Raw genomic sequence first — 21,856 nt, forward strand, 5'->3', positions numbered from 1 at the left:
AGGAGAATTGCTTGAACTTGGGAGGCAGAGGTTGCAGTGAGCCAAGATCACGCCACTGCACTCCAGGCCAGGCAACAGTGTGAGACTACGTCTCAAAAAAAAAAAAGTTTATCCCAGACCTGTTAATATAGGAAAAATAGAAGATAATCTAAAGATTCACTAAGGGACTTATGAAATAAATTATGGCATATTTAGATAATGTAAAACTAAGAAAACTAAAAATTACGTTGGATTCTTGCAAGGTGGTGGCAGTGGTGGCAGTTTTTGAATTGCCTCAAATATTTCCATTAAAACAAAGAAAGTAAAACAGCAAAACTGAAAATCTATGGACAATATCCACAAAAAACTAGGTAACCCAGTACCCCTATGAAAACCCAAATACAAGCTATGAGACCTTCAAGGTAACACAATCTGTGCAGCAGGAAGCAACAGCACATCTGACTGACCTAAAAACCCCAAAGCGGCTAAGAAGACTTAATGGAAATCTAAGACAGCCAATATGAGAAAAGCAGCTGAAACTGGGAGGAGTTTTGCACATTTCAACAGTGGGCAGATACACTGGGTCTGCAATAAGGGCTGCAATAGTCTGAGTCCTATGAGTCCTTGAAAGTAACCAGGCAAAGCTGCCCTCTAGAAAAAAGCCCCATATCAAAAAGAAACAATGGCAAGAAAATCCAAACTGAGTGGTATAGTTGAGACAAAGGATAGAAGAGGTTCAGATAAAAATGGAAGGCAGGGCTAAGCACAGTGGCTCGTGCCTGTAATCCCAACATTTTTTTTTTTTTTTTTTTTTTTGAGGCGGAGTCTCGCTCTGTCGCCCGGACTGGAGTGCAGTGGCCGGATCTCAGCTCACTGCAAGCTCCGCCTCCCGGGTTTCCGCCATTCTCCTGCCTCAGCCTCCCGAGTAGCTGGGACTACAGGCGCCCGCCCCCTCGCCCGGCTAGTTTTTGTATTTTTAGTAGAGACGGGGTTTCACAGTATTAGCCAGGATGGTCTCGATCTCCTGACCTCGTGATCCGCCCGTCTCGGCCTCCCAAAGTGCTGGGATTACAGGCTTGAGCCACCGCGCCCGGCCAATCCCAACATTTTGGGAGGCCAAGGCAGTAGGAGTGCTTAAGGCCAAGAGTTCAAGACCAGCCTAGGCAACACACCAAGACTCAGTTTCTACAAAAAAGTTTAAAAAGATCATCTGGGCATGGTGGCGTGTACCTGTAATCCCAGCTACTGGGAAGGTTGAGTTAGGAGGATCACTTGAGCCCAGACATTTGAGACTGCAGTGAGCTATATCTGTACCACTCACTCCAGCCTGCGTGACAGGGCAGGACTCTGTCTCTTTAAAAAAAAAAAAAAAAAAAAGGCTGGGCAGAGTGGCTCACAGGACAAGCAGATCACCTGAGGTCAGAAGTTTGAGACCAGCCTGGCCAACATAGTGAAACCCTGTTTCTACCAAAAAATTCAAAAATTAGCTGGGCATGGTGGCATGCATCTGTAGTCCCAGCTACTGGGAAGGCAGAGGTTGCAGTGAGCCAAGATCAAGCCATTGCACTCATTCCAGCCTGGCAACAGAGTGAGACCCTGTCTCAAAAAAAACAAAAAAGGTAAAAATGGCAGAGAGGAACAAAGCCAGAATAAAAAACTTTCTTCTTTTACAAAATCATCAGAAGATGGAGCTCTAGACGCATGAATCTGTACACACTACCCTAAACCACTCCTAATTTTAAAGTTCAGGAAAACTAACTTCACATAAAAATGAGCAACAGAAAAGGAGAGAGGGTCAAATCCCACAAAAAGTTATATAAGAAAAAAGGAGACTGTAAAACAGATTATAAAAGATCACCAGACAGATAAAACTACGTCAGATAAAAACTATAACCTACGTTTAGAAAACCAGCCAAAAGATACAAAACAAGAACATAAATCAGAATTAGAAAACCTTAGAAATGAGATGACAATTATAATACAAGAAAAAAGATCACTTTAGAAATGAAGACTTACCCAGAATAAATACAAACAAGGAAACATACAGGTATACTTTAAGAGACATAAAAGGTTAAAAAAAAAAAAACAAAAGGAAATTAAGAGAATATAAGAATTTGAGAGAAAATAACAATAAGAAAGGCAAAGATCCAACATGTTCAACATGCACATAACAGAAGTTTCCACAAAAGAAAACCAAAGAAAGAGAATAGAGCAAATATTATGAACTATAATTAAATGTTTTAAAAAATTATTTTTGAAACAGCATTATTGAAAGGGTGTACTGTGGGCCGAGTGCAGTGGCTCACGCCTGTAATCCCAACACTTTGGGAGGCCCAGGCAGGCAGATCACTTGAGGTCAGGAGTCCGAGACCAGCTTGGCCAACATGGTAAAACCCCATCTCTACTAAAAAAAACCAAAACTTAGCTGGGCGTGGTGGTGTGCACCTGTAATCCCAGCTACTTGGGAGGCTGAGGCAGGAGAATCACTTGAACCCAGGAGGCAGAGGCTGCAGTGAGCTGAGACTGCACCATGGCACTCCCACCTGGGCAACAGAGCGAGACTCCATCTCAAAAAAAAAAAAAAAAAGAAGAAGAAAGGGTGCACTGCATACCTGAAATAACTGATGCAGAATGACCAATGCCAAGATATAGTCTGGTAAAGGTACTGAACTTAAAAAAAAATCTTTTGGGCATCCAGGCAAAAAGATCAAGTCACATATAAAAGGAAAAAAATTAAACTATTATTAGGCATTGTCTCAGAAATGCTTCATGCCAGAAGTAAAAGGGATAATCTATTTTTAAGAAACTTGAAGCAAATGTGTACTGAAGAGTTTATATCCAGACAAACTAATTTTTAATTATAATGTCCACAAGCTGCTTTCAACATTCAAGAATTTAGAGAATATTGTTCCCAGTGGCCCCTTCTAAAGAATTTACTAGAGAAGTATAGTGTGATGGGTCTCCCACCAGGTAATTCGAGGGTGTATGTCCGCCAACTGAACTCTGAAGGCCAGGCAGTGAGCCAAAGCCATGGTGCCCAGTCGAGGAGCAAGCGACCCTGAGAACCAAAGCTTTGAGAGAGCATCTGAGACCCTACCGAGGAAAACAGTCTCATTACATACATACAGTAGGCAAAGAGCGAGAAAATTAGCTTAAAAGCAGCTTAGAAATGGGAGGTGGGTAGATCTCTAAAGCTGTCCTGCTACTTCCCAGGAGTGCCCCGTAGGTAAGTCCTAATAAACTCACCTACTGGCCATGCTGGACCTGTCCAAGTCATTCTTTGGTCTCTTGACACTTTGGTCACTTGGCACCTTCCCAGTAAGGAGGGAGAGGATGTTACAGTCTCAAGTTTTTCTTCTAATAAATTTTAGACATCCAAAATAATGAGAGAGGGAAAGAGCTGGGGAAGGTGAAGGTGAAGAAACCATTTTACCACTACAAAAGCATAGCCTGAAACTAAAGACTGCAAAGTGGGTAACATCACTGACCTGCTGGACCAGCTTTGATCTGCTTATCTATAAATTTGTGCTATATTAGAAAAATCAAACCCTATTTTTTTTAAATGATACTGTAGAAGAGTATTTAATGACATAGAAAACTGTTCATGATAAATTCATTAAATGAAAAGAGCTAATTATAAAACAGCATGATAACATTTCCTGTTTTTTTTGGAGACAGAGTCTCACTCTGTAACCCAGGCTGGAGTGCAATGGCGTGATCTTGGCTCCCTGCAACCTCTGCCTCCTGAGTACAAGCGATTCTCCTGCCTCAGCCTCCTGAGTAGCTGGAATTACAGGCGCGTGCCACACCACCATGCCCAGCTAGTTTTGTATTTTTAGTAGAGACAGGGTTTCACCATGTTGGCCAAGCTGGTCGCGAATTCCCGACCTCAGGTGATCTGCCCACCTTGGCCTCCCAAAGTGCTGGTATTATAGGCATGAGTCGTGCCCAGTCCATGATCTCATTTTCTAAGGAAAATAAATGTGTAAACACCAAAATATCAACAACAGTTTTCTTTAGATAAGATTACAGTGCTTTACATTTTCTGTATTTTCCTCATCATTCCTAACGTACGAGTAAAACCGTGTCATAAAAACATCTCCCTGGTATGGAGGTTCAAACTGAATTAGAAAATATGAAATTTTTGTGTTATTGTAGTTCTTCAAAATATTCAGCAAACTCTCCAAGATGAGAACTGCAGTTAAAAAAGAAAGCAATTGCACTTCTAATTTTTTAAAACATTTTCTTATTTGGGAATTACACTGACTACAAATTTTATCTTATCTGGACACTCTTGTATTATTACCATTAACACGTTTGAAGGAAAAAAAATTAAAAAAGTCTTCTATTGTTGGGATTACACGTCTGTAATCCCAACACTTTGGGAGGTTAAGGCGGGAGGACTGCTTGAGGCAAGGAGTTCGAGACCAGCCTGGGCAACAGAGTGAGACCCTGTCTCTAAACAACAAAAAATCCCTCAATTAGGTAATTGAATTCATGTACATTTTAGACTCTGCTTAACATAACTAGGAATCCAAAGGCTCCAGAAAATTTTAAGGAAATACTTTTTTTCAGTTTTAAAAATGGAAGACTATATTTTAAATTATAACTAAAGTCATATGTAAAAGAACATACCAATGAGCCAAAACCTAGGGTCCAAAAATGTTCATTCCGGACTTCTAAAACTCCATCCAAGGTAGATACCTAACCAAAAACAGAAAAGAGGTGATCACAGTTGTCTGTACTTAACATATCCAACGCAGTTTAGTCACATTACGGACTCAGGCATAGCCAAATCCTGCACAAGGACACTCATTAGCTAAGAGAAGTCTTAGACCACTCAAGACATCATTCCTGTTTGTTCCATACTGACCCAAGACCTTGCTTTCCTAGTTTCTTGTTTGCCCCAATTCTTTCAGAATCAGGTCTCCACTGCTCAGTTTTACACCCCTACCCCCACCAATTTATGTAACAGTGTATGGTTCTTTTCATTTTATCAGTATGGAATATATTTATTATATCTAGCACTTTGTGGTATCAGATTTTTTACTTAATTTTTTTGTTTTCTCAATCACTTCTTTCTCTGAATTCCCTTATAACAAAGCTCTGCACAACACAGGATGTTGTTTGGATGTGAGTCTAGAAGAAATTCCAAGGCCAGATATATTGTGTGTAGCCCACTGGTACAGTGGCACAGGACACATACCCAAGGCCAGGCTTCACTAGTTGAGAGTAGTAGCTAGTTATACTGGTAAAAGTGGCCTCTGTGACACTGATAATCAAAGGTTTAAAACAGTTTTAATATCAAAATAGTTCATTATTTTATTTCTTCATTGGTTAGTAGGTGGAAATTTGTAACAACTTAAAAGAAAGTCTAGGTTGGGCATGGTGGCTCATGTCTGTAATTCCAGCACTTTGGGAGGTTGAGGTGGGCAGATCACTTAAGGCCAGGAGTTCGAGACCAGCCAGGCCAACATGGTGAAACCCTGTCTCTACTGAAAAAGTACAACAATTAGCTGGTGGGGAGCAGAGAACACAGCACTGCACTCCAGACTGCGCGACAGAGCAAGACTCCGTACCCCCTAAAAAAAAAAAAAAAAAAAAAAATCACAGCATTTGACTGGGCACAGTGGCTCATGCCTGTAATCGCAGCACTTTGGAAGGCCAAGATGGGAGGATGGCTTGAGGGCAGGAGTTCAAGACCAGCCTGGGCAATATAGTGAGACCCCCATCTCTTTTTATATATATATTTTAAAAAACAACCAAAGGCTGGGCATGGTGGCTCACGCCTGTAATCCCAGCATTTTGGGAGGTCAAGAGGGGTGGATCACTTGAGGTCAGGAGCTGGAGATCAGCCTGACCAACATGGTGAAACCTCATCTCTACTAAAAATACAGAAATTAGCCAGGCGTGGTGGTGAGAGCCTGTAATCCCAGCTACTCAGTAGGTTGAAGTAGGAGAATCGCTTGAACCCAGGAGGTGGAGGCTGCAGTGAACCAAGATCATGCCACTGCATTCCACCCTGGGTGATAGAGCAAGACTCAGTCTCAAATAAAAACAAAAAAACAAAAAAAAAAACAGGCTGGGCACGGTGGCTCACGCCTGTATTCCCAGCACTTTGGGAGGCTGAGGTGGGTGGATCATGAGGTCAAGAGATCAAGACCATCCTGTCTAACATGGTTAAACCCCATCTCTACTAAAAATACAAAAGTTAGGCCAGGCGCTGTGGCTCATGCCTGTGACCCCAGCACTTTGGGAGGTCGAGGTGGGTGGATCACAAGGTCGGGAGTTCCAGACCAGCCTGGCCAACACGGTGAAACCCTGTCTCTACTAAAAATACAAAAATTAGCTGGGCATGGTGGTAGGCGCCTGTAATCTCAGCTGCTCAGGAGGCTGAGACAGGAGAATCACTTGAACCCGGGAGGTGGAGGTTGTAGTGAGCCAAGATTGTGCCACTGCACTCCAGCCTGGGCGACAGAGCGAGACTCCATCTCAAAAAAAAAAAAAAAAAAAAAAAATACAAAAGTTACCTGGGCGGGCTAGGTGCGGTAGCCCACGCCTGTAATCCCAGCACTTTGGGAGGCCGATGTGGGCAGATCACGAGGTCAGGAGTTCAAGATCAGCCTGGCCAACATAGTGAAACCCTGTCTCTATTAAAAATACGAAAATTAGCTGGGTGTGGTGGCATGCACCTCTAGTCCCAGCAACTCGCGAGGCTGAGGGAGGAGAATCACTTGAACCTGGGAGACGGAGGTTGCAGTGAGCCAAGACAGCACCACTGCACTCCAGCCTGGGTGACAGGGCGAGACTCTGTTTCAAAAAAAAAAAAAAAAAAGTTAGCTGGGCATGGTGGCATATGCCGATAGTCCCAGCTACTCTGGAGGCTGAGGAAGGAGAATCGCTTGAGCCCAGGAGGCGAAGCTTGCAGTGAGCTGAGATCACGCCACTGCACTCCAGCCTGGCGACAGAGCAAGACTCCGTCTCAAAAAAAAAACTAAGTAACTAAATAAAATAAATAAAAATCACAGCATTTATAATAGGTTGGTCCTTAGGCCATTACCTTCCACATTTACTTCAAGTGAATTTGATTTCCAAATTGAACAATTTTTCATATTTTTCTGTTTGCCACTATATTATGGCTCCTAGCATGTTACTGTGAAGAACATGAACTTCCCTAAAATAAAATTCTAGGTAGAGGTGAATAAAGTATTAAAAGTATCCACCTTTTCAATTCTCCGATATAAAATAAAATGATTTTATTTACTATTCCATCTTACCTCTCTGATGAGTTTATCCAACTGACCAATAACATGGGGTGGTGTTGTCTGGGGAAAAATATAATAAAATATGAATAACGGGGGAGGAAAAAAGTTTGCCAACAATGGTCCTGAACCCGCTCCCCAAAAGGATTTTAAGCTAGCCTTTGCTTTGACAGGTGTCCTATCATTAGAGAAAAGAGGTTTCAACTGGCCCCACTAGTGGAACAACATTATCCACTGGCCCATACCTGTTTTTCTATCTTGAAGATAAGATAAAAATATAAATAACACTTAACCAACCAACCAACAAAAAATCTTTGGGAAATGGTTAAAAAGGTAGTATTTTGTATAGGGCATAGCACTATGCAACTATTATCTTATTATTTTTATTGTTTCTGGAGATGGAGCTACTGCCTTAAGTTTTGGAAAAGGCATAAGGGTATGACAGAAGAAACCACAGTGCTTACATGCACATCTAGCCCTGGGAAACTGCCTTTCTACTCAGGGTGTTCCTATCATTTCAGTAAGTAGCAATGTGTCATTTAAAATTTTAAGTTTGAAATTTTAAAGTCTCACTAACTCAGTGGCAGGAAATAATAAAATAGTCATAACCAGATTACACAAAAGCCAGAGCACATTACTGAAGGAAAATAAATATCTAAAAAAAATTTCAGGCCAGGCGCAGTGGCTCATGCTTGTAATCCCAGCACTTTGGGAGGTTCAAGGTGGGTGGCTCACCTGAGGTCAGGAATTTGAGACCATCCTGGCCAGTGTAGTGAAACCCCAACTCTACTAATAATACAAAAATTCTAGCCATGCATGGTGGCACGTAGCTGTAGTCCCAGCTACTCGGCACGCTGAGGGAGGAGAATCGCTTGAACCCAGGAGGTGGAGGTTGCAGTGACCTGAGTTTAGCACCACTGCACTCCAGCCTGTGCAACAGACAGAGACTCCATCTCAAAAAAAAAAAAAAAAAAAAAATTTAAGTAACATTGTTTTCACTTGAAACATAATAATAATTTGAAATTTATGATTTTGTCACATTATAGATACAGGAGGATTTGTGCCTATTTTACAGGCTAATGGACTTTCATCAAGTTCTTACTATATGAATTTCAGAGATTATTGTTTGACTTCATTTCTAGCAGGAACTTCCAGTAACTAAAAATTTCATTATCTGTACTGTTAAAGGGAGGGCATTAACAAAACATTTTGTTTTGTTTTTTTGAGATGGAGTCTTGCTGTGTTGCCCAGGCTGGAGTGCAGTGGTACAATGTCAGCTCACTGCAACCTTTGCCTCCTGGGTTCAAGCAATTCTCCTGCCTCAGCCTCCTGAGTAGCTGGGATTACAGGCGCACACTACCATGCCTGGCTAATTTTTGTATTTTTTTAGTAGAGACAGGGTTTCACCATGTTGGCCAGGCTGGTCTCGAACTCCTGACCTTGTGATCTGCCCGCCTTGGCCTCCCAAAGTGCTGGTATTATAGGTGTGAGCCACCTCACCCTGCCAAAAAACTTCTTGTAATGAAAAAATATGGCTGGGCACAATGGCTCTCGCCTATAGTCCTAACACTTTGGGAGGCCGTGGCAAGAGGATCATTTGAGCCCAGGAGTTTGAGATTAGCCTGGGCAACATAGTGAGAGCCCATCCCTACAAAAATTTTTAAAAATTAGCTGGGTGTGGTGGTGTGTGCCTGCAGTCCTAGCTACTCAGGAGACTGAGGTGGGAGGGTCCTCTGAGCCTGGGAGGTCAAGGCAGCAGTGAGCCGAGATCCCACCACTGTACTCCAGTCTAGATGACAGAGCGAGGCCCTGTCTCTAAAAAAAAATAATAATAAATTAAATTAAACTAAAAAATAAAAATTTCACAATCTGGTGGAAGAACACATGCAACTTTTTAATCTGGTAGAAGAACATGGCTAACATTAAGCACGCACATTGGAAGAAGAACCTTACCTGGAGTAAGACTTTCCCACTGTACACACTCATGGGATACATAGTGCCAAATGTCATCAAGGCAATGGCTATAGCAGAGGCAGTGTCTACGGCAAAGTAATTACTAAAAGGAAAAAACAATTTTACGTTTTAAATTTATATCTCACTGAGCATATTACAACTAAATCTCCTGAACATTAATTATCTTAAACCAACAGGACTGAGCAACAGGACACAATTTTATCACAATTGGCTACTACTCGCAAAGAAACATTTCAAAGAAAAAAACTCCAGTTTTTAGAATTCTTTTCTGTCAAAGTTTAGTGGAAAAATAACTAATAATTATGTTAATTAGCAGGAAGAGGTATGACGAAAAAATGTGGACATTTCTCCATTATGCATTTTTTGGTCAAACTACCTGTCAACTAGAAAGAGCTGAAATATATTTTTTTTGCTTGAGACAGACAAAAAACTTCAACTGGTAATTTTTTTTTAAAGAGACAATAAAAGGAGGGTTTTTAATTCAAAGGTATAACTGGATAAGTAGATTTGTTTACAACCATTCTTGTGAAATACTTTTTAAAAAAATATGACCAATTTCTTTGCAAATAGTAGACACATACCTCAACTATGATGACCTAATTTTTGGTGGATAATGTACATGATTAGGCAGAAATAGGCAAGCTCATACTGGTAGATTAACCATCAAATAGTGAAAACTCTGTTTGTAGCTCCCACTTTTTGATCGATTTCTATTCCCACTTCGTCTTTTACCACCTTGTCGACTTCCTAAGCGACTCCTTTGTCCACTCTGTCTACCTGACCGGCTGCCATATCGACCACTTGACCAGCCCGACTGGCCACTTGACCAGCAACTCCTCTGTCTGGAATTAGAGGATGTGTTTCCATCATAATATTCTTCAATTTCAGGTAATTTGGCTGGCACTGAGAGTATCCAGTCGGAATCATGCCACTCTGCCTGTAACCTTTCTGACTTAGTTGTAGAAACACCAGAGCAAACACCCACATTTCCTTTCAGGAGGCACATTCTGGTAATCTGAGACACTGCATTACTACTCAGCTTTCTGTTAAGTTCTTTTCAAGCACAGCTGACATCTTGTATTTCCTCTAGGCTTTCCAGAGTCATGGTCACAAATCCCTTATCAGAGGTGATCAAAGATCGTGGTTCAAAGATCTTGGCCCACCAGAAATGTGGGCCAAAGCTGCAGCCAATGCATCCACTGCCCCTTTCTCTTCTATCAGTACCTGAGCTGATGGCTGGAAAAAATCAACAGCAGCATAAAAAAAGGAAGCCAGAGAGCTTATGGCATCCATGCTTTTAGATTTAACTAAATAAATTGTAGAAGGAACAGCTACACATTTAAAAGTAATTCCTGCTTTTTGTTCCACATATCTTAGTTGACCTCTTTCTCTTGGTTGATAAAACATATACAAATCCCTGTCCGTCCAGCTCTACCTGTGCGTCCAGAATGATGGCTATAGGACTCAATATCCTCAGAAGAACTTCGAATCACCCGGTCAACTTCAGGAAAGTTCAAACCACGGGCAGCCACATTGGTTGCCACCAAAACTTTAAAACTACCTTTTCTGAAGCCTTTTAGTGTAATTTCTCTTTGTGACTGTGCAATGTCCCCATGTAAACACTGGGCATTCTGTTTTATGTGTGGATTCATGGCCATTTCAGTTACATTCCTCTTGGTCTCACAGAAAATAATAGCCCTCCCTTCAGACCCACTGCAGACTTGAAGGACATCTCCAATAATTGCTGGCCTCTGAGAGCAATGACACTGGATGGCTAAATGTTCCACAGTAGCTGCAGCCTTTTGAGTCATTTTCCTAACAAGGTCAACCTGTTCGTATCTGGATTTCATGCATTTTTTTGCAACTTTGTATACTCATTGTCGGTAAGCTGCAGAAAAAAGTAAAGTCTGAGGATTGTCTTCAGAATCAGTTTTGTAGGATTCATGAATAATATCTTCAACGTGTTCAGCAAAACCTAAATCTAACATTTGATCCACTTATCAAGCACAACGTGGCACAGTTTAGAAAGATCCAATCGGAGCTGGGCGCAGTGGCTCACGCTTGTAATCCCAGCACTTTGGGAGGCCGAGGTGGGTGGATCACGAGGTCAGGAGATCGAGACCATCCTGGCTAACATGGTGGAACCCTGTCTCTACTAAAAATACAAAAAAAAATTAGTTGGGTGCAGTGGCAGGCACCTGTCGTCCCAGCTACTCGGGAGGCTGAGGCAGGAGAATGGTGTGAATCCGGAAGGTGGAGCTTGCAGTGAGCCCAGATCATGCCACTGCACTCCAGCCTGGGCGACAGAGCAAGACTCCATCTCAAAAAACAAACAAACAAACAAACAAAAAACTGTTTCTTCATTTCTCTGGAGTCTTTCAATCAACGGGATGGCAAAAGAGAATGTCTTTCTTTCCTGTTCCCGTCCATGCTTGAGCTATTAAATCTTTTCCTTCATATACAGGACCAAAGGTCTTAACTAGAATAGGAAAGAGAGATGTTTCCTATTCAGAACTTCGACCTGTCAGAAGTTTTACATTCTCTTCAGAAATAGGAAAATTGGAGAAGGCGCCTTCTTTCTGCTCACGTGTTAAGGTCTCCTCTAGTTTATTATCACTTGATTTATGAGTAGAACTATCTAAGGATGATACTTGCTTTTTTTTTCACATTCATCAATATCTCCATTCGGTAGATCTTTTCTTACTGACTTACGAGATTTAAATAATTTATCTGAAAGTCTATTAAATCCTCCTTCAGTATCTCCATTTAGCTTCTCTTTCATTTTAGTTTTTTTCATCTTGGGAGCATCCAGGTAATCTGTAACACCATTTTCTCTTGTTCCTGATTTCTCATCTGAGTCCTAATGGTGCCTTGACTTCCTTCTGTCACTCCAGCACTGTGTAATGTGCTTTCAGCATATCTTGTTTCAATCTTCTTAACAACCATATAAAGGAAGTACAGGTCCACAATCCATTATCTGAAACTGTGATATCCATAACACCCTTTTGCCCCTCCTTCTTCTGGCTCTCGGACTCCTCCAAGGGTGCTTCCAGTTCCAAAATGTACCCCCAGAGGAGTTTCCCAGGCATTACTGGCCACTGCTGCCTCCCTCTGGATACAGTGGCCACAACCACCTACAGGCAGAGAAAATGTGAAAGGAAGTAGGGGCAGGGTGGCCGCTAGGCCTTGGCCGCGTGTCACTCAACTAGTAATTTTTGATACAGAAAGACTAATGAAATATATCAGTAATTATATCAGTTTTCCAGTGAGTGATAATTATTTCCAATAAAAGTTCAAATTCCCCAGGAATTTCACCAGGTAAGATTCTCCAGGAATTTTTTATGGTAACACTGTAGCCAACATCAACAATTCAAACTGGCTGAAGTTCTACCAACAATACAGACCAAAATGCCAATAATTAAAAGCTGATTGTGCACTCTTTTCTACTTTTTCCCACATGCTGGGAATAGAAATGTGAATGAGACACAATCCTTGCCCTAGAAATAATAGGAGATACACATGTGAAAAACATAATGAAGCACTTCGGGCACTAAGGCAGAAATGCCTACAGTGTACCATGGCTACACCAAAGATTGAGTGACAAGGCTTACTGGGGTGGGGATAATCCAGAAAGGCCAAATATAAAAAGAGAAGGTGACATTTGGGCAGAGACTTCAAAGATGAGCAAGTGAAAGCTGCATGTGCAGGGGCATGAAAACCATCACCCAGCAATAAAACCACAAATGGTCAGGAATAGATAGATGGTTAGTAAGGTTGGTAGGGGCCTGATTACACAGGACTCTGTGTAATATAATTATATTATATATATGGTAATATAACATATATATATATGTTGATAATATATACCATGATATAATTGATATATTATAATTATATAATATATTATATGTCATAATTATATATCATATATTATACATCATTATATCATGATATATTATATATGATATCATGATATATATTATACATGTATGTCTCATATATATATAACCTCCACCTCCTGGGTTCAAGCGATCCTCCTGCTTCAGCCTCCCAGGTGGTTGGGATTACAGGTGTGCATCACCATGCCCAGCTAATTTTTGCATTTTTAGCAGAGACAGGGTTTTGCCATGTTGGCCAGGCTGGTCTTGAACTCCTGACCTCAGGTGACCTGGCCGCCTCGGCTTCCCAAACTGCTGGGACTACAGGTGTGAGCCACCGCATCCAGCCAAATAAATAAATATTAATAAACAATTACACAAGGCTTGGAGATGAATTAGAAATGGCTTGGGGAGTGGTGAGAGGGGAGGAGGGAGGAAAAGTGGATATTTAAGGATGCACTAGAGTTCTTCAAAAAACTAAAATATTAGGGCGATGTGGGGGGATGGTTAAGGGATATAAAAATATAGTTAGAATAAATAAAATCTACTATTTGATAGCAAAACAGGGTTACTACAGTCAACAATAATTTATTGTACATTTAAAAATAAAGAAGAGCATAATTAGATTATAACACAAAGAAAAAATAAATCCTTGAGGTGATGGATACCCCATTTATCCTGATGTGATTATTATGCACTGTATGCCTGTATCAAAATAACTCATATACCCCATAAATATATATACCTACTATGTGCCCACAAAAATAAAAAATTAAATAAATTAGATAAATACAGAATTATCATATCATATGACCCAGTAATTTCACTTCTGGGTATATACCCACAAGAATTAAAAGGAAGGACTCAGGTATTTGTACACTCGGGTTCACAGTGGCATTATTCACAATAGCGAAAGAAATGGAACCAATTCAAATATCCATTGATAGATAAATGGGTAAACAAAATGCGTTGTTTACCCATTATGCACTGGAATGTGATTCAGCGTTAAAAAAGAACGAAATTCTGACACGTTACAACATAGATGAACCTTGAGGACATTATGCTAAGTGAAATAAGCAGACACAAAAGAACAAATATTACATGATTTCATTTCTATGAAGTACTTAGAGAAGTCAAATTCCTAGAGACAGAAAGTAGAATGGTGGTCTCCAGGGGCTGTGAGGAGGAAGAAAACGAAAGCTGTTTAATGAGCATGGAGTTTAAGGAAGGAAGGAGGAAAAAGGTTCTGGAGATGGATGGTGGTAATGGTTGCAGGTAACATCACTAAATTGTACACTCAATGTAAATAAAAAACTCTATGTTGGGATTACAGGCATGAGCCACCATGGCAGGTGGATCACCTGAGGTCAGGAGTTCAAGACTAGCCTGGCCAACATGGCAAAACCCCATCTCTATTAAAAATACAAAATTAGCTGGGTGTGATGCCAGGCGCCTGTAATCCCAGCTACCCGGGAGGCTGAGGCAGGAGAATTGCTTGAACTCGGGAGGCGGAGGTTGCAGTGAGCCGAGATCATGCACTCCAGCCTGGGCACCAAGAGCGAAATTCCATCTCAGAAAAAAAAGAACTCTATGTTATGTATATTTTAATGCAATTTAAAATAAGAATGCATTGGCATAAATGACAGTATTTTTCTTGTATCTCCCATTCACTGAGATGGGAGATACAAGAAAAAGGAAGGAGGAAAAAGGTTCTGGAGATGGATGGTGGTAATGGTTGCAGGTAACATCACTCCCATTCACTGAGATGGGAGATACAAGAAAAAACAGTTTCAGAGTTAAGGGAAAACAGGTTCAGTTAAAGCAGACACATACAGAAGTCAGGAAGACACGTCTTTTGTAATTCAGTAGAGATGTGGGCTAGAAATAAAAATCTGGAAATCCCACAGAAGTAGCAAACAAAAACAAATACTTGCATGTGATTTTAAAGGAAAATACACAAAACAGCAAGAAGAAGAAGGACAAATTCTAGTAAAGACTAATATTTAAAAGGTGGGTAGCCAAAGAATCATATGCCATAACATGTTAAGCTTAAAGCAGCTGTAAAGCCTATTTCCTAAAAGGCTTTATTTTTTAAAAAATTGTTTCACACCTACATCCTCTTCTCCTCCCTCTCTCAGCAATAGCAGCTGTGGTTCAGATCTCTTTCTCACTGTTCTCTTTTCTGTTTTACTCATCAGGTCAGCAGTAGGCAATTTAAATTGTTTTCCAGTCTGCTTTATATATGGTGGTAAGAAATACTTATTGAACCCAAGCCCCTTAAGTTTTCAGATGAAGACACCTAAGGAAAAGACGTGATCTAAGTTACACAGGTCATAAGCAAAACTGCTAGAAGCTTGACCACTATCTATCCTGCTGATGCCCTTAAAATTAAGGCCCCAGAAATCAAAACATACTTGACAACAATAAAAAATACTCACTTAATTTCAATGAGCATATATGTAATGCAAAGAGCAAATGCTCCAGCAAGATCAATCAAAACAAATGGATTCATTCGGGGAAGGAAGATACTGCTAAGTCCTGGAATAATTCCACACAAGCTAAGAAAAAACAAACAGAAAGAGTATCCATTAGCAGAACTCACATAAAACTGGTGACAACCTTGTAAAGATAATTTGTATTTTGGTACCACATAGTGTACTTCTTAAAGAAAGCAGAGGATTTGTGAACAAAGCCCTTTCACTTATAAAGTTCTCTTTTGTATCGTCAATTAAAAAGTAAAGGGAGAATAACAATCTGATCTGTGTGATTCATGTAGTAACCTCAGCAATGAATAATTTAAGTTCCCATGATAGACGCATTTCTTGTGTATTCCTTTAAATTATGCATATCATGAAACTCCATAACATCTTACCTTCGACTAAGATCTGCAACATGCTCTTGAAGCCAGCTCGTACTAGCAGCTTTAAGAAGAAAATACTTAAATTATCTATATAGAAGAAAATAAACCACTATCCGAAATATTTGAGTTCTTTAATTTTAAAAAATAAAGTTGGCAGTGACTGAATAACATTACAAAAGAATATGCTACTCCTCAAATCTATAAATGTTTCCTCTTTTATGCCCTTATGCCACTAAGTCAAAAGCAGTTTCAACTATTACACAATATACAGTTGACCTGAAGGAATTAGTGAACTTAGATATGTCATTGTTACTATTAAAGATTCTTTATACTTTTTCTTTTAAGATGGAGTTTCACTCTTTTTGTCCAGGCTGGAGTGCAGGGGTGCCACCTCGGCTCCCTGTAACCTCCCTCTCCTGCGTTCAAGCAATCCTCCTGCCTCAGCCTCCCATGTGGCTGGGATTGCAGGCGCGTGCCACCACACCTGGCTAATTTTGTATTTTTAGTAGAGTTGGGGTTTCACCATGTTGGTCAGGCTGCTCTTGAACTCTGGACCTGGGTTTCACTATGTTGGTCAGGCTGGTCTTGAATTCCTGACCTCAGGTGATCCGCCTGCCTCAGCCTCCCAAAGTGCTGGGATTACAGGTGTGAGCCACCGTGCCCGGTGGTTCTTTATACTTTTAGGCAGAGCTTCCTAACCAGTGTGCTGGGAATGGACCATAGGTATGGGCTGAGTATCCCAAATCTGAAAACCAAAAATCCACAACTTTGAGCACCAACATGATACTCAAAGGAAATGCTCATAGGAGCATTATGAATTTTGAATTTTCAGGTTTGGGATGCTCAACCCATACATATAATTCAAAGACTCCAAAATCTAAGACAACCTAAAATGTGAAACACTTCTGGCCCCAAGCATTTCAGATAAGGGATATTCAAATGACGTACAAATTACTTCCCTCAACTCTCAAAAAAGCCAGGTGAGGACCTGGGTACCTACAAAGACACCTGTCAGTTACTATTCTTGGACAAGTAGCCTGTGTCTAGGCTCAAGAATCCTCTTCCATTTATCCCACAGTGCTACAGAAATATCCATTTTTAAAATGTGTACCATCATGTAAAAAAGATCAGCAAGATTTATGCAAAAGAAAAACAGTTGAGCAGTTAAGTAAGATGTCAGAATATCTGGCTTTAAATCATAGCTCTGCCTGAAACTAGATGTGTAGCACTGGGTAAGTAATTTAATCTCTCAGTGCCTTAGTGTAAAATGGGCATAATAAAAGTATTTACTTCATATGGATAGAATTAAATGGGCTATTCTACGTAAACTATTTAGCAGTGCTTGGCATATAGAAAGTATTCAATATTATTTTCCACTTAAATTTCAAGTAATTTCACAAATCTTTTTTCTTTTTCTTTCTTTTTTTTTTTTTTGAGATGGAGTTTCACTTTTATCACCCCGGCAGGAGTGCAATGACATGATCTCGGCTCACTGCAACCTCCGCCTACCAGGTTCAAGGGATTCTCCTGCCTCAGCCTCCCGAGTACCTGGGATCACAGGTGCCTGCCACCATGCCCGGCTAATTTTTATCATTTTTTAGTAGACAGGGTTTTGCCATGTTGGCCAGGCTGGTCTCAAACTGCTGACCTTGTGATCCGCCTGCTTTGGTCTCCCAAACTGCTGGTTACAGATGTGAGTCACCACACCCAGCCTTCATTATTTTTAAAGCCAGAGTCTTGCTATGTTTCCCAGGCTGGACTCAAACTCCTGAGCTCAAGCAATACAACCACCTCAGTCCCCTGAGTAGCTGGGACTACAGGCACATGATACCAAGCCCAGCTAATGTCACAAATCTTGATGTTTCTGGGAACCTTCATTTCCAGCTAATGAAAATATAAAGTAGGCTGGGAGCAGTGGCTCACGCCTGTAGTCCCAGCACTTTGGGAGGCTGATGTGAGAGGACTGCTTGAGCCCAGGAGTTTGAGACCAGCCTGGATAACACAGGGAGACTTTGTCTCTATGAAAAATAATAATAAAATAAAATTAATAAAGATATAAACTAGATAACTTTTCTGGAAATAAATTTGGCAATATACAACAAAGCCTTTAAAAAATACTGTATTTTTAATCCAGTAAATAATTCCTTCTCAGGGAATTTACCCTACAGAAGGAATAAAAAATGCAGACAAAGTTGATCTAAAGAGGCTGATTATAGTTATTTATAAAAGGAAAAGTTGGAAATGTATAAAATATTTTAAAATATTCATAACAGAATATTATGCAAGCATTAAAAAATCATTTACATTCAACGAGTATTTAATGGGAAGCAATACTGAAGACATAATGCTAACAAAAAAGCCAGACATGGCCGGACGCAGTGGTTCATACCTGTAATCCCAGCACTTTGGGAGGCCAAGGTGGACAGATCACCTGAGGTCAGGAGTTCGAGACCTGCCTGGCCAACATGGGGAAACCCCATCTCTGCTAAAAATACAAAAATCAGCCAGGCATGGTGGCACATGCCTGTAACTTCTTGAACCAAGGAGGCAGAGGTTGCAGTGAGCTAAGATTGTGCCACTGCACTCCTGCCTGGGCAAGAGAGTGAGACTTCGTTTCAAAAAAAAAAAAAAAAAAAAAAAAAAAAGCCAGGCATAAAATTGTAATATATATAATTCTAAGTAAGCACATAAAATTATATGTACGTGTACATACAAAAAAAGTGACAGGAATAACATAGAAATGTTAACATATTATCTGTGGGTCATAAGATTATCAGTAGTCTTATTTCCTTCTTATGTCTTCCTGATCTTTTTTTTTTTTTTTTTTTTTTTTTTTTGAGGTGGAGTCTCGCTTTGTCGCCCGAACTGGAGTGCAGTGGCCGGATCTCAGCTCACTGCAAGCTCCGCCTCCCGGGTTTACGCCATTCTCCTGCCTCAGCCTCCCAAGTAGCTGGGACTACAGGCGCCTGCCACCTCGCCCGCTAGTTTTTGTATTTTTAGTAGAGACGGGGTTTCACCGTGTTAGCCAGGATGGTCTCGATCTCCTGACCTCGTGATCCGCCCGTCTCGGCCTCCCAAAGTGCTGGGATTACAGGCTTGAGCCACCGCGCCCGGCCTGTCTTCCTGATCTTTACAGAGAAATAGTGTTTCCTAATCTTTGCACCATCTTAAAAATTTCTAGAGTGTTATAGTATTTTATAAATTATGAATTTTTTTCAAGACATTCAGGTGATCATAAGTAACATTATTTATTTTTCTAATTCATGCAGTAATTCTTTAACTCATACAAACACAACTTATCTTCATAACATTCATGAAGTTGTTTAAACTTGAATGGGCATTTCAGAAAACTTTCGTCTCTTGACTGTCCTAGAGTGAGATCTAAAAAGATCCACACCTATCTGTGCTTCTCTATACTTCAAAGTGTGGGTCTGTGTAAACATCCCACTTCTGTTTTTACCTCACTTCTCCATCTCTTAGTGGCTAACTCTTTTGTGCGTTAGTGGGATTCCAAAACACTGAAATTATTGAAAAATGCCAATAATTTAGACTGCAAAAGTGAAAAATCAGTCTGAAGTTGTAAACACTTCAAAATAAAAGAATATTTCAAAAGAAATAAAGTTTGGCTACTTGCAAATATATATGCCCATCCACCATTGCCAAAGAGAAGTTCCTGGGAACTTACTTTATTAACAAAATACAACTATTTTCAATTAGTATATCAACTATTCTAAGTATACTGAGACTTCTAAAATGCTTACAATGAGACTTTTCTTAGATAGATTACACATTTAAAATCTCACATTATTTGGTAAATGTAATTTTTCATCATCACATGATTTAATTTACAGGTCATTCCTGCCTGTTTCAAAATAATTTGTTATTTTAAAGCTTGAACTAATGAGATTTTGTTTTATAATTTTCCACTTAAAAAAGACTTGAGAACATTTGGGCTAGTTCTCTCTTCTCTTCAGAATATACTTCCTCATTGATTTGAGTGAATGCAACAAACAAAAGACTTGTTTTTATAAGAGATTAGTTGGATTTTTATATTAATAGTAAATAAAAAACATACCTTCTGAGACATAAGCAAAAGGTTTATTCCGAATAGAAAGCATCGTGAACAGGTTGAAAGAAAGAGCCACAAAAGTACCAACTAATAATCTTCCCCTAAAAAGAATGATAACATTCACCTTTAATTTGTTCTTGGTATTATCAGTAGGTAATTTCAATACGTAGAGGGACTAAGAGGTGGGAAGGTAAAGTGGTCTGCTTTAATGATTTGGTGTTTCCAGATACAGAACCTGAACTTAGTTTCTAGCCCCATCACCCATGTCCCATCTACTGCTGCTCCATCTTACAAAGGATAAGAAAGGACTTTTAGCATTAACAGTATCTTCCTACAGGTAAACGCTGTTATAAATCTGTATAAATGTTAATGGTATTTGTTTTATGATATGCTGGACAAATCAGACTTTTCGGAATTAAACTGATCAGAATAGATAAGGTCCATATAGCTGGCAACTATGCGGTTGAGAAATACAATTGTTTTTTCATATATATGATACATACAATTCTCTTTTCATATATATATGAAAATCACATAGTTGCAATATATATGAAACATATATATACATTTCTTTCTTTTTGGAGACAGGGTCTCACTCTGTTGCCCAGGTTGGTCTTGAACTCCTGGGCTCAAGTGATCCTCCTGCCTTAGCCTCCCAAAGTGCTGGCGTTACAGGTGTGGGCCCCTGAGCCTGATCCAATTCTCTTTTCTATAGGTGCTATGAAAAGATTTTGAAGGTCAAATCTGAAATTACAGAAGACTAGGGGAAGTTGGCTTAGTGCTTCCTAGGTTTGGAAATAATGAGAAGCCTGAAGCCAAGATAGAAAGGCCTTCCTGTGCAGTATAAAAATATTTAGAACTTGGGAACTGTTAAGGGTAAATAAATGGAGTCTTGGTATTTGGGAATTTTGTTTGTGAAATACCAGCAAAACCTTATGTTGCCACAGTCTGAACTCTGACATTGGCCAACTGTTTAATAATACATCAATTAATAATTAAGAATCAATAGTAAATTATATATCGAAAATAAAATCTCACGTGTGTATCTCGGGCTGTTCCAAAAAGCGTTCTGCACTAAAAGAAATAAAAATGTATTAAATAAGTCCTATAAATTATAAAGTTAAAAAGCTTTATTAAATATATCATTAACTCACCTTAAAGTTCACAAAATCTTTTAATATTACAACTATTAACTATTAGCAGTGATGAGGCAAGGAGACTCACAAATTATCCTTTTTAGTTGTTTTCTTTTTTCACAAATTATCCTTAATATGTAATGTCAATCTTTCTCTGCCAAGCCGATTTCAGTGGGTTTGTAATAAGCATCAAACATGCCTGACTGAATCTCTGTTTCATTCACAACCACTTCTCATTCAATTTAGTAGCATTAAGGAAGTAAAAAAAATGAAACAGACGAAAATGTCTGAAACATAAAAAAACTGTACTATCAAAACTCCAGCCCTGTTCATCTAAATTTTCATACCCTTGAAAGCAAATGTGTCTGACGGGTTTCTTTCATGTTCCCAAAGGTGTCATAGGTGAGATTTAGAGTAATATCATATACAAATGTACCTTTCTTTTAATATAAAGAGAGCTCCCAACTGTGCCAAGACTGTGGAGGCAAATACAGCCAGGACTTCTAATCTTTCAAACCTGAAACCAAAACATTAATTAGATCATCACAATTCTTTCAATTCACAAACCAGTCTCTCTAGAACACATTTACATTCATTTATTTGCTCACTTAATACACAGAGGTGCTGTCTACTATGAGCCAAACACTGTTAGAGCAGATTAGGGTTTATAGAATAATAATAAACAATGAAAATCACAG

At 39.7% G+C, this 21,856-nt stretch overlaps 1 protein-coding gene and 1 pseudogene across 6 annotated transcripts in view; both read right to left on the minus strand.

Moving 5' to 3' along the window:
* The window catches only part of SLC30A6 (solute carrier family 30 member 6), a 58,961-nt gene that overhangs the window by 10,155 nt on the left and 26,950 nt on the right, over positions 1-21,856 (minus strand). For 2 of the 6 annotated variants that reach the window (XM_033176095.1, XM_033176099.1), the window contains 8 exons: positions 21,595-21,675; positions 21,061-21,096; positions 20,029-20,123; positions 15,966-16,014; positions 15,532-15,651; positions 9,195-9,297; positions 7,257-7,304; positions 4,615-4,683 (listed from right to left, as the gene is read on the minus strand). In XM_033176095.1, coding sequence (XP_033031986.1) covers positions 4,615-4,683; positions 7,257-7,304; positions 9,195-9,297; positions 15,532-15,651; positions 15,966-16,014; positions 20,029-20,123; positions 21,061-21,096; positions 21,595-21,675 — 601 coding nt within the window. Of the gene's footprint in view, positions 1-4,614; positions 4,684-7,256; positions 7,305-9,194; positions 9,298-15,531; positions 15,652-15,965; positions 16,015-20,028; positions 20,124-21,060; positions 21,097-21,594; positions 21,676-21,856 lie in introns of those variants that run through there. The other 4 variants (XM_033176102.1, XM_033176101.1, XM_033176100.1 and 1 more) reach the window with 3 other exon arrangements.
* LOC117063060 lies at positions 9,669-12,304 on the minus strand (annotated as a pseudogene).

This window comes from Trachypithecus francoisi, unplaced genomic scaffold (assembly GCF_009764315.1).
Source record: "Trachypithecus francoisi isolate TF-2019V2 unplaced genomic scaffold, Tfra_2.0 Lachesis_group17, whole genome shotgun sequence".
NCBI lineage: Eukaryota > Metazoa > Chordata > Mammalia > Primates > Cercopithecidae > Trachypithecus > Trachypithecus francoisi.